This window comes from Hyperolius riggenbachi, chromosome 4, assembly GCF_040937935.1.
Source record: "Hyperolius riggenbachi isolate aHypRig1 chromosome 4, aHypRig1.pri, whole genome shotgun sequence".
Taxonomy (NCBI): domain Eukaryota; kingdom Metazoa; phylum Chordata; class Amphibia; order Anura; family Hyperoliidae; genus Hyperolius; species Hyperolius riggenbachi.
The window spans coordinates 404,958,663-404,971,981 of NC_090649.1; the positions used below are offsets into that span (position 1 = coordinate 404,958,663).

Here is a 13,319-nt window from a genome sequence, read left to right on the forward strand (position 1 = left end):
CTCAGCCTCAATAGATTTCAGCTGCTCCTTCAAAGGGTCAACAGTCTTCATCCTCTCCTGCTCATCAACAACAGGTTTCCTCCTTAACAGACTTCAGCCGCTCCTGCTCAGCCTCAATGAATTTCAGCTTGTTAGTGCACCAGCGACAACAGTCTCAGCCTCTCCTGATCCTCACCAACAGGTCTCTGCCTTAATAGACTTCAGCTGCTCCTGCTCAGCCTCAACAGACTTAAAGAGAGGGGACATTAGGGAAGCCTCCCTGTGGCACTCCTGGATAGTGCTAATGTAGCATGAACTAATTCCGCAGGGCAACCGTTTTGCGGTATTGATTTTTGACCCTGCATAATTTGGCATGTGAAAGCAAATGTATATTTGCATGAGCAATGCCTTATGATAAGCCAATTAGGCCAAATTTGCAAAGACAGATTTAGCAGGTTCTACTTGGTTGATGCACACATTTCCTCTTTGTTGAAATCAGTATTGCATTTCTATACTTTGGAGGTGGGTGGTGGGTGGCTTGTTCTAGGAGGTGAGAGCCCTGGAGCAGGCTGTTTGCGACTGTCCTCCCCTTCCCCCTCTCTGGAGTGTTGCGTGAGAGCTACCCCCGAGTACTACAAGCTTGGGGGACCCATGCTTCACTCCTTTCCAATGTGTCGCACCCAGGTCATGCACATGCAGCAGAACGCAATGGACGTTAAGGTAAGTGCCCGTTTTTAATTTTGTGAGGTGGGTGCGGGCAGCTCTTCCCGGCGCTGGCCACGCTGGGGGGGGTCGCCTGCACCTCACAGCCTCCCCCTCCGGAGTGCCGCTGTGTGGGTTCCAGGAAGTGAGAGGGCTTGGGGCCCCCGCGGTCTGCCAGTTGTACGGGGGCATTGGGAAGCCTCCCCGTGGCGCTCCTGGATAGTGCTAGTGTAGCATGAACTAATTCCCGCAGGGCAACTGCTTTGCGGTATTGGTTTTTGACCCTGCATAATTTGGCATGCGAAAGAAAATGCATTTTTGCATGAGCAAAGCCTCATGATAAGCCAATTAGGCCAAATTTGCAAAGCCAGATTTGTTAGGGTTAAACTTGGTTGATGCACACATTTCCTCTTTGTTGAAATCAGACTTAAAGAGAGTCTGAAGCGAGAATAAATCTCGCTTCAGACCTCATAGATAGCAGTGGCACGTGTGCCCCTGCTTAACCGCCGCTATCCCGCGGCTTAACGGGGGTCCCTGATCCCCCAAATCCCCTCCGTAATGCAGGGGGGCGCTTCCTGGTTGGGGCAGGGCTAACCGCCGCAGCCCTGCCCCACGCGCGTCTGTCAGCGCGCATCTTCGCCTCTCCCCCGCCCCTCTCAGTCTTCCTTCACTGAGAGGGGCGGGGGAGAGGCGGCGATGCGCCGCTGACAGACGCGACTGGAGGCAGGGCTGCAGCCGTTAGCCCTGCCTCCAGGAGCGACCAAGTCTGTGACCAAGTGTCGCGGTGGGGGGTTTGGGGGTCAAGGGACCCCCGTTTAGCGGCGCTATTGCGTCGTTTTAGCAGGGGCACACATGCCCCTGCTAACTATGAGCTCTGAAGCGAGATTTATTCTCGGTTCAGAGTCTCTTTAAAGAGAACCCGAGGTGGGTTATAAGAATCCAATTAGCATATAGAGGCTGGGTCTGCATATAATACCCAGCCTCTGTTGCTATATTATTTGCCCCATTCTCCCCCCTGCGCTCTGCTGTACCCCCATAAATCAATCGCCGTGCTGGTGACATGCAGCGTGTCACCAGCCGGCTGTTTACATCTGAAGTGTCAGTCTCTGCCGCTCCCCCACCTCTTTCATATCGCCGCTCCCCGCCTGCGTCCCTTCCCTCCCAGCTGATTGGAGGGAAGGGACGCAGGCGGGGAGCGGCGATATCGGAGGCGGGAGAGCGGCAGAGACTGACATTTCAGATGTAAACACCTGGCTGGTGAAACGCTGCATGTCGCCAGCACAGCGATTGATTTATAGGGGTACAGCAGAGCGTAGGGGGGAGACTGGGGCAAACAGTATAGCAACAGAGGCTGGGTATTATATGCAGCCTCTGTATGCTAATTGGATTCTTAGAACCCACCTCGGGTTATCTTTAATTTTCTCCTGCACAGCATGAACAGTCTTAAGCCTCTCCTGCTTATCGCCAACAGTCTTCAGCCTCTCCTGCTAAATACCATCAGTCTTCAGCCTCAACAGACATCAGCCTTCCCTGTACAGCCTCAACAAAAGCTTCACACACACTTTCATTTCAGGCATTTGTCACAGTTTACATTCCTTTTCCAATATACCGGGGTATACGAGGGGGAAAAAACCTTGTGGGAACTTTCATGTAGAAAATGCCAAACGGGGATGTGGAAGCATAGATTTCAGTCTACCAGATTTAGCAACATTAATTCACACTCTATATATAATAAGGGCACACGACGCTGAGGCAGAACTTCTTGTAAAAGAAAGGTAAGCAATAATATCAAAGAAATGAAGAAACGAGAGACGAGGATGGGGAGGAAGCTCATCGCTGGCCGTGCCTGGAGACACATCCACCAAGTTTAGAAGACAGGAGTGGTGGAATCAAAGGAACATATTGACATAAATCTATCCATAATCACACAGTGCCTCTGAGCATCAGGCTGTTCCTTCACAATCCAGATTTGGAAAATCTATCACAGTGTACAGCCTAAAGTGACACAAAAATGAGGAAAAAGTGAATGGCGCTGTGTGGGTTTTCACAAACACTTCTGCTGTCCTCCAGCATTTTGCAAAAATAATACATTTGCAGCTTAATTTACCTCACTATGTGGTAATACACAGTCAAGCACTGCTCTTATTTAAATGCACATCTCGCTTTCTGCTGCTAGAATTGTTTTCATCTAATGATGTATTGGCCTCTTTTATTAAAGTGAAATTCTATTTTCACAAAGAAATTGCTTTACAAGTGTCATTGTTGCACTGAGTTCTATTGCAGTTTAAAAGTATTACAAATTAGCTTTCTAATTCCATTTTCATTCAGCTATAAATTTTCAAACACACTGACAGTATCAAGTCTTTTCCATGCCTTTAATCAGTAGCAGACACCTTTCCCACGAGAAATCTTTTCCTTTTCTCGAATAGATCATTGGGGGGGGGGGGGGGGGGGGGGTCTGTGTGGCTGATACTGTGGTGAAACCCCTCCCACAGTGTGATGTCAGGACCTAGGTCCTAACAGTTTCCTGTCTGTGAACCTTGTTGCATTGTGGGAAATAACGGCTGTGTCCAACTGCCAAGCAACCAGTACCTCCCTCTGTGCAGGTGATATTGCTGTCGCTATGCTGCGTCGGTCGTCGTCGAATCGAACACCGCTAGCAATGTGCTCCCAACCCGCCCGCGATCAAGCAACATTTTCCATCGGGACCGATCGATGTCGAATGACAATCGGTCGATCAGTCAACATTTGCGTTTTCAATTTCACAGCACATTCGATCATAGTGATCGAGTCTGCTGAATATCGGCGGGGCTTCCAGTTTGTGTATGGGTAACTTTACAGGGGAATAGCTACGTATTTGTTTTACCACGGGTACTAGTAATTTAATGAGGCGAATTGAAGGGATTGTTTTCTCTTAACGGGAGTGAATAAGGCAGGGGAGTGGTGTGAATGGGAGGGAACAAGGCAGCAAGCCTGCCTTTTCCTGTCTAAAAATGTGACTTATGCCAAAAGTCACATTTTTCAAGGAGTGATTATGGGGACCAGGAGGGAATACGGAGAGGAATAGACAATCCACAGAGATATGTGGATGCAGCATGATCATACCGCTGTGCTTACCTTATGTAGCTTTGCCTCTAGACAGGTAGAAAAAAACACCTCTAGATAGGTGTGCTTTAACCACTTGCCGACCACCTACTGCATATTGGCGGAGGCAAAGTCGCAGCCCCAGGACCACGTAAACAGAATGGCGTCGGGTCCTGGGACACTGTTTTGCCGGGGACAACGCACTGGGATGCGCGCGCATCCGCCGGCAATAGGCTCCGCCCACCCGCGACTTCAACCCGCCGGCCAATCGGAAGCTCCGGCGGGTTGTTAACCCGATGATCGCATAGGAAGCGTATAATACGCTTTGTAATGTTTACAAAGTGTATTATACAGGCTGCCTCCTGCCCTGGCGGTCCCAGTGTCCGAGGGACCACCAGGGCAGGCTGCAGCAACCCTAGTCTGCACCCAAACACACTGATCTGCCCCCCCCTGCCCCCTGATCGCCCACAGCACCCCTCAGACCCCCCCCTGCCCACCCCCCAGACCACTGTTTGCACCCAATCACCCCCCTAATCACCCATCAATCACTCCCTGTCACTATCTGTCAACGCTATTTTTTTTTTAGTCCCTAAACTGCCCCCTGGGGACTCCTGATCACCCCCCACCCCTCAGATTCTCCCCAGACCCTCCCCCAGCCCCCCCCCCACCCCCCTGTGTACTGTATGCATCTATCCCCCCTGATCACCTGTCAATCACCCCGTCATGCCACCCATCAATCAGCCCCTAACCTGCCCCTTGCGGGCAATCTGATCACCCACCCACACCATTAGATCGCCTGCAGACCCGACGTCAGATCACCTCCCAAGTGCACTGTTTACACCTGTTCTCTCCTCTAAACACCCACTAGTTACCAATCAATCACCCCCTATCACCACCTGTCACTGTTACACATCAGATTAGACCCTAATCTGCCCCTTGCGGGCACCCAATCACCTGCCCACATGCATATATATATATATATATATATATATATATATATATATATATATATATATATATATATATATATATATATATATATAGGTAGATAGATAGATAGATAGATATATGCAGTATTTTGTGATAATCATTAAAGATTATTTAAATTGAATCAGCGTTTTTTTGTCTAATGGCCTTATGTGGGGAGTAAAATAATTCCATTGCTGCAGGGAGGAATACCACAAGTAAAACACTTGCATAGGTGAGGGATCGATTTTGAAACTGTATTTCACTGTGAAGGCAGTGAAGTTCAATATTAAAGGTTCTGTAGTGCAATCCCACGTGAGAAATGGAGAAGATGAAATCAGAATGCAAAATCTTCCAAGTTTTTGCAGAACTAAAAATATTCTCTTTTGTAGGTCTCACAACATCACATCTAATCGGATGAAAGACAGGATTACTGTGCTGAAATGTGGCTGAAAAGAATACAGGATGCGCCAATACATTTTGTGAATTTTCTATATTAGAGATACAGTTGAGGCCAAAATTATTCCACTCCCCCAGGGAATTATGGAACATTTTCCTTAACTTCTTTCCAATGTTTGCAGCATTGATGAAGCTTGATATAATCAAACATTTACCAGTGCTGTTTAGTAGCTTTTAGTACATTTTGTAATATAAATTACATATTTAGGCTTGCTTTGTATCACATATAGTAAAAATGGGGACGTTAAAAATATTAGCCCCATGTGTTTGCTTTCAAACCACACCTACAGTAATTAACCAATCAGCTTTGAAACCACGCCTGTGCTGTGAATTGCCTTCCAAACAACACATGCAGTCAACTGGCCTAACAACATTCAATCAGCATAAAAAGACTCTAAGGAAAATGACACCTGAACACGAGTGGGACTACTGTTACTCACCATGCCAAAGGAAATTGGTCTGGAGCTCAGAAAGAAGATAGTAGAGGCTCATAATAAGGAGGAAGGCTACCCTGTCATTTCCAAGCAATTCACAGTGTCTAGAACAGCTGTACGTTGCATCATTGCCAAGACAAATTCTGTAAGAAACCAACCTGGCCGTGGCCGTAAGCAAAAGATTTGTAGAACTCTGGAGAGGAAAATAGTCAGAGATGTTAGCAAGGAGTCCCGGACATCTGCCAAAATGATTGTTGCTGACCTGGCCTCTTCTGGAGATGACGTTTCAAGGAACACAGTTAAAAGGGCTCTTCATCATGGTGGGATTCAGGGCCTTCATCACAGAAGAACCCCTTTACTCAAAGAATGGCACATCACTGCCCGACTGAGGTTTTCTTGCGAACATTTGAAAGGTAAAGATAAGTTTTGGAAGTCTGTGCTTTGGTCTGATGAGACTAAACTGAAACTGTTTGGGCACATGGTTGTTACTTATGTTTGGCGAAGATAGGGAGAGGCCTTCAACCTTAGGAACACAGTTCTCTCAGTTACATATGGTGGTGGGAGCATCATGCTTTGGTGCTGTTTTGCAGCCTCAGGCACAGGGAGCCTTTTTAAGTGTGCATGGCATCATAAAAAAATAAAATGATGTTGATATTTTAAAGGGATAATATGCAAGAAGCCTAGGCTGGGTCCTCCAACAAGAATCACCCAAAGCATACATCAATCCAGCTAGAACAGTTTTCAATGAAAGAATGCACCCAAATCCCTCAGGAGACCGGTGCCAACCTATAAAACAGGAAGTCGCGTCAGAGACTAGAGTGAGGAACGCACGCTGGAGCGCACGGAAGACGGAAGGTATGTATCAGCCGTTGCCTGCCGCTGCCCGGACACTCATTAAGCTGGAGGGGTGCGCAGAGGGGAGAGCCCCGAGATGAGGGAGGGGGGACCCTCCCCCGCCGACTGTGGGCATGGCTTTCCCCTCATGCTGCGATCCCTCCAGCCCCCCAAAACAGCCCCGAGCGGGGCCCGGGCCCCCCTGCGGGGGCAGGTGTTGCATCCCCTATTGTTACGCCAGTGCTTTCCAATGAAAATTACAGCCAACTATTAAGTCTAAAATTGTTGGCAAACTGAAACAGTGTTTTCTTTCCCTCAAACCTTAAAAATCATTACTTATTTGGTTCACCCTTTAAAGGGAACCTAAACTGAGAAGAATATGGATTTTTCCTTTTAAAATAATACCAGTTGCCAGACTCTCCTGCTGATCCTGTGTCTCTAATACTTTTAGCCACAGCCCCTCAACAAGCATACAGATGAGGTGCTCTGACTGAAGTCAGACTGGATTATATGCATGTTTGTTTCAGGTCTGTGATTCAGCCACTACTGCCCCAAAGAGATCAGCAGGACTGTCAGGCAACTGGTATTGTTTATAAGGAAACATCCATATCCCTCTCAGTTAAAGTTCCCTTTAAAGCAGTGTTCCCTAACCCTGTCCTCAAGGCCCACTAACAGTCCATTTTTGGGGGAAATCCACAGAGGTAGTTAATCAGCTCTGCTGAGACACTAATTACCTCACCTGTAATTGTGTGTAGTTTCCTGCAAAACATGTACTGTTGGTGGGCCTTGAGGGCAGGGTTGGGGAAGTCTGCTTTAAAGCACAGAAGTCCAATAATGCCCAGTAACACTCCTCTTCCTGCATCAGTAATAGTCTGCACAGACCAGGAAGCACTTAAGACTTGTGTATGTTAGATTCATACACCCGGTAATATGGAAGCAAGTTGATTACGTTAGCTAAAATATTGGTAATTGCGGTACATTCTGCTATCATATTCTCAACAGTACTCGTCTCTGCTTCCCCCACTGCAAAACCCATCCTGATGCCCAACCCTAACACACAGTGTTTCTTAAATGTCTAAAACCAAATCTCCCCTTTTCAGTCCCCTAACACTAAACCTCCTAAAAAAGGTAACCTAACTGATACTCACTTTCCTTCATTTTCTATGATGCTTGGTTCCGAGCCAGTGCTTAATCCTTGTTAAGGCTGTTTTGGTGACAAAATTGCCGATTGAATAGCTGAATGCAACAAAATGCTAACCAACCACCCAGTGCCTCCATGGTGCAATTTTGCACTGGCTCTATGGAAGTGCGCCATTTAGAAACCTGCACACTCAAATTACTTGCTGCTCCTGCACACCTGGAGTAACCAGTAAAGAAATCTGTCAGACATTTTGCTGTTAAAGTGTACCCAAGCCAAAGCCCGGGTACAAAAATCACATACTTGCCTAAGATGAGGGAAACCTCTGGATCCTAACGAGACTTCCCACGGCGTCCTCCGATCCCCCATTGCCGCCCGCGGACCTTTTAAAAAATTACCAACAAAGACTTGGCTGTAATCTGATTGGGACCACGATCCTCTTCAAGCACGAGCACAGCCGTACTGCACCTGCGGGACTGCTGATGCGTCTGCGCAATAAGCTGGAGGTGCTCACGCATGAGCGGCTCCTAGCTAACGTGGGAGGTTCAGACGTGCTGCTGCATGGATGTATTTGGTGAGTTTGTACAGTCAACATACACTGGTATTCATAAATCTGCCTTGCTGGCAAAACAATTCCTGAAACCTAAAATCCTTGCAGTGTAGACATCTGGGCTCTCTCATTGTGGATCTGGTCTCTTCAATTTGTGAGTAGGGAAGACAGGCACTGCCAGGAACAGCCATCTGTTATCAGTGATTATACCAGTACCTGTAAGCCACTGCAAAAAGGAAACATTTTATAATTTTGCAGTCCAAATTTATAGCAAACCCGAACTGAAACAGATAATCACATGTGTGGAAACAATGATATATATAGAACGTCGCTGGTGTCTCAAATCCTTATTTTATTTTAGGGGTTACAATTTAACTCTGAATTGTAAACCACAGCCAAGTCAGTATCATATGTGGTTCATTCGCTCGCAACAAAAACAAATAATTATTTTGTATGCTTTTCAGCACTCTCGTCATTAGAATTGACTACACAACTAAATAGAATGGTTTTGTTTCTGTATACTCTGCCCCTGCATTCTACTGCAGTCTCACACTCTAGTTTGCATATGTGAAGTACTGAGGGTTTTTTTTAACCCTTGTAATAAAAAAATAAACACATGCAAGTTCTAATGAACCTTGATGCTGTATGTACCCATTATAGCATCAAATTACATATCAGTTTACATATGTTTTAAGTACCTAATTTTTTTAAATTTAAATACAGGTCGATGAAAAGGGCCATTAAAGGGAAAAAAAAGGGTCAAAGTTAGCCACTTACCTCAGTAGAGAAAAGCCAGTGAATAATTCAGAGGCTTCCACCATTCCCCTTGAGTGCACCAATCCAGTGCTGCCAGATTAGGCAAGAGCCTGTCGAATATTTTCTCACGGCCGCATTGTGCAGGCGCATTTAGTACGGCCGCACCTGCACAGTAGCACGAAGCAAATCGTACACTACTTTTTCCTCAAGCACGAGCGCCTTTGTGTTACTGCATAGGCCATACTAGCACCTGCGCAGTGCTGTCGTGCTCAGACAGGAGCATGGCTGTGAAGAAGTAGAGGATCCTAGCAAGCATCAGTGGGGTGCATGTCAATCCGAGAAACCTCTGGAGCATCCAGAGGCTTTCCTCTATTGAGGTAAGTTTAGGTAAGTATCTAAAATTACTTCTTTCCCTAAAATTACATCTTTCATACTATCCCAAGGAAAAAAAACATATATAAGTAGATAAATACTTGTTCTACATAACATTTGTATTGTACGGTCGACATTTTGATTTCAGTGAATCTTATATAGTAAATAAAGAGAAAAATGTTCCGGGCATTTTCCATCTTTACTGCCTCTGACTGAAACCAATCCTGATGTCATTTCCTCCCTCACTCCTCTGCCTGAAATGTTGTATGCAGAACTGCACTGTTATATCTAGTTTGCTTTGTAAACATGTGAGCAGAACATAGATCAGATTTCAGCAGCTTCTGCAGAGGGGTGAAGTAATTTATCTTCTATTTCCCTTCTGAGCCTCGTATTGCACTCAACTGCCCTCAGCCAATCAGAAAACAGCAGGAATGCGGGAGGCGAAGAAGGGAAGATAACAAGGCTTCTGACTGAGATAAGATTCATTACAGCAGACACATTTATGTTTATGATTGCCGTGCATGGCCAGGTTGCAGGCTGCATAATAAACAGAGCAGTGGGGTAACAGGAACTTGATTTTTGGCTGACATTCCCACTTGAAATATTCAGGTAAGGTCACTTAGTAGGCAGTTTTACCATTAGATTATACCTGGTGAAACCCACTTGTTAAGATCAAGCTAAAATCTATGAACTATTGACTCTAATTACCTCTTTCCTGCTCTCAGAAGCCATTTTTTGCCAGGAAAGTGTTTTTATGGCTCATAAGTGAGGGTTACGCTATAGTCCGACCCGGACAGAAACGGTCACTTGCATACCTGATGTTTAACTCTTTCAGGCAGAGAAAGTAAAAAAAAGGAACACAGTACAGTCATTTGTGTGCTTGGCACTGTACATACATATGTCTATCTCGTCATGTCACATGTCACCTCGTGTATTCTATAACCAGAAAACACACAAAAAAATGCAGAATAAGGACTATATAGAGTTACTTCATTACCTTTGTGTTGCTACTTCCTGTAAAGAATCCTCTGCAATGACCCGGAATGCATATTTGTCTGGCAGGAGAGAGAGGCAGTCACCCGAGTGCAGCCAACACCATTCATTCATTTCCAAAGGTACAAATTTGCTCTTGTGATTTGCTCGATAAAAGCATGGATTGACGTGGACCTGAAAGAAAACACCAGGAGATAAAAATCCATTACTTGAGAATTCAATGGTGTGTATCTTCAGCACTAGGAATAACAAGCAATCATTGGACGCACATGTCATTGTATTCACTCCAATGACTCAAAAATCCACATGGCTGGAGGAACAAACAATGAAATGGAAAGGAGAGGAGGGAACTGAGGATTATGGAACTTCAAGGTTCCCTTCCAACAAAAGCAATGCTTCCTCTGCTGTTATTTATGTAATAGCATTAGAAACTAATGCTCAATATATTTTGAGTAAACATGGTGATTAGAAATGCCAGTTTCAGTTTTTGACATATTTTCATCTGTCAGAGACAGTCAATGAGATGATAACAATGTTGAATTGATTCAAATGTACATAGCTTTGAGCCATCAAATGCAGTAGCTGATTTCGACTGAGACTATTACAAGGAGGGTGATCCATACAGTGTGGGAGGGGCAGAATGGGCTGGACAGGAAGGACTGACCACTGGACTGGAAGAGAAGACTGCTAGGACAGGCTAGACAGGAGGACTGACAGAACAGGTTGGACGGAAGGACCGGCAAGGACTGGCAGGGAGGGAAGATTGGCAGGATTGGCAAGACAGGCTGGACGAGAAGAACAGCAGGATGGACTGGAAGGGATGACCGACTGAAAGGAGGGGATGGCTGGCAAGACTGAAAGAATTAACTGATTGGCTGGTGAGACTGACAGGACTGACTGATAATATTGACAACACAGCACTGGACGCTGTGTGGCCAGAGTTTAAATAACCCTGGCCTTCATGCCAGTGCTGTGACTCAACCCCCGCCCCACACAGAAGAGATGTGCCAGGGAGTGCCTCCACCCCGGCAAGCAGATGGGATCACATCATTCCTGGCCAAATTTCAGGAATCGCATCAGACAACACAGAAGCAGAGAAACCGCCACTAGATCGCATGGGAGGCGAGTTTAAAAGCCCTCCCAAGTACCGAATGTATATTCAATTTGCATGATGGGAAGCACTAAAACCTTTTCAATAATAGCTGCACAGCAAGAGGTGTAACCAGGGGGTAAGTTATTGATTACAACCGTACAAAGTACATAGAGAGAGGCAATCAATACCGCTTAGCTCCAATGAAAGGGTATGTGTGAAAAAGGCACAGTAAATTTGGGCGTAGGGTGAAGCCAAATGATGGCCACTGTTCTTCGACCAAATATAAAGTATATTGCGCTACCGAAACTCTATGCCCAAAATTCCCCACCGCCTTTCTTTATGTAATTCAGGCTCCAGCTACTCTAAGCGCCCAAATTACACAGTGAGCGCTGCTATAGCTGTAATTCACATGACAACCTATGGCAACGCCCACATCCCCTGCGCTGCCCAAATTGACGGTTTCCCTAATGAAAAGCGTATGCAGATACTGAAAGAGGGCCCCGTGTAGGACAAGAAGGTGCAGTCACAGCCTATTTCTATTGTGATTAACCCCTCAATGTGCATTTATTCTTCCACATTAAAGAAGAGGGGTCAGATATACAGTAGTTCATGTTTGCCCCGCTAGGATATATAATTTTTTCCATTAAGTTTATTTTTTTCCCCATTAAATTAATTCTGTTGACATGGGTTTGAGGCAAGACTCATTATTTTAAATTTATAATAAAAAATACCGTATATTTCAGCATATAAGGCGATACGGACTAGAAGATGCACATGGGTTAAGACGACAAAAACCAGGGCAAAAATATACTAAACCTGGTGCGTCCATAGTCCAGGAGCGTCTTAGACATGTTCTCCTCCAATTATTGTGTCCCCCTTGTACCTTGCGTCCTTCTGTGTCCCCTTTTGCACCCCATGTGTCCTCCTCTGCTACCGTGTATAAGTAACGGCAGGCACAGCTCACCTCATCCAAGGCTCCAAAGGAGATCAGAGACCTCTTCTATCTCTCACTGTTCCCCTAGTGCCGCCTTCTGCTGATTGCATCATCAGCAGAGGTTGGCACCAGAGGTGCAGTGAGAGACAGGAGAGGTCTCTGATCGCTGCTGGAGCCGTGGATGAGGTGAACTGTGCCTGCCGTTGCTTATACTGTGGGAGCGGAGGAGGACACACGAGGGGGCAGAGGAGGAGAACATGGTAAGAATACAGACCCCCCTGTGCTGTGGAGTCGGAGCAATTTTGGGTACCTAGAGTCAGAGTCAATGGTTTCAATAAACTGAGGAGTCGGAGTCGGGTGATTTTTGTACCGACTCCACAGCCCTGCGCATCAGCCTAGGTTTGAACCTACCTCTTCTAAGAAATCCACCTGAATGTATGGTATAAATTGTATCTGTATGCTCAGAGCCTGCCGGCTAAATGCGAGCGGAAACTACAGCTCTAATGCCAGATAATGCATCAGATGAGAGCTCTCCATAGAAATCTACTGTAAATGCCTGTTTTAAATCAGCGTCTCTCACAAAGCCCCTAACCTCCCTGGCATTCTATTAAGATCGCCAGGGCGGCTGCGGGAGGGTTTTTTTGTAATTTAAAAAAAAACTATTACATGCAGCCAACTGAAAGTTGGCTGCATGAAAGCCCACTAGAGGGCGCTCTGGATGCGTTCTTCTGATCGCCTCCGGCGATCAGAAGTAACAAGGAAGGCCGCAATAAGCAGCCTTCCTTGTTTCGCTTACCTCGTCGCCATGGCGACGAGTGGAGTAACGTCATGGACGTCAGCCGACGTCCTGACGTCAGCCGCCTCCGATCCAGCCCTTAGTGCTGGCCGGAACTATTTGTTCCGGCTACGCTGGGTTCGGGCGGCTGGGGGGACCCTCTTTCGCCGCTGCACGCGGCGGATTGCCGCGCTGCGGCGGCGATCAGGTAGCACACGCGGCTGGCAAAGTGCCGGCTGTGTGTGCTCCT

General features: G+C 46.4%; 1 protein-coding gene across 2 annotated transcripts in view; it reads right to left on the bottom strand.

Annotated features, from left to right (window-relative positions):
* The window catches only part of APLF (aprataxin and PNKP like factor), a 369,988-nt gene that overhangs the window by 266,188 nt on the left and 90,481 nt on the right, over window positions 1–13,319 (bottom strand). For both annotated transcript variants that reach the window (XM_068232307.1, XM_068232306.1), the window contains one exon: window positions 10,272–10,441. In XM_068232307.1, coding sequence (XP_068088408.1) covers window positions 10,272–10,441 — 170 coding nt within the window. The remainder of the gene's footprint in view (window positions 1–10,271; window positions 10,442–13,319) is intronic.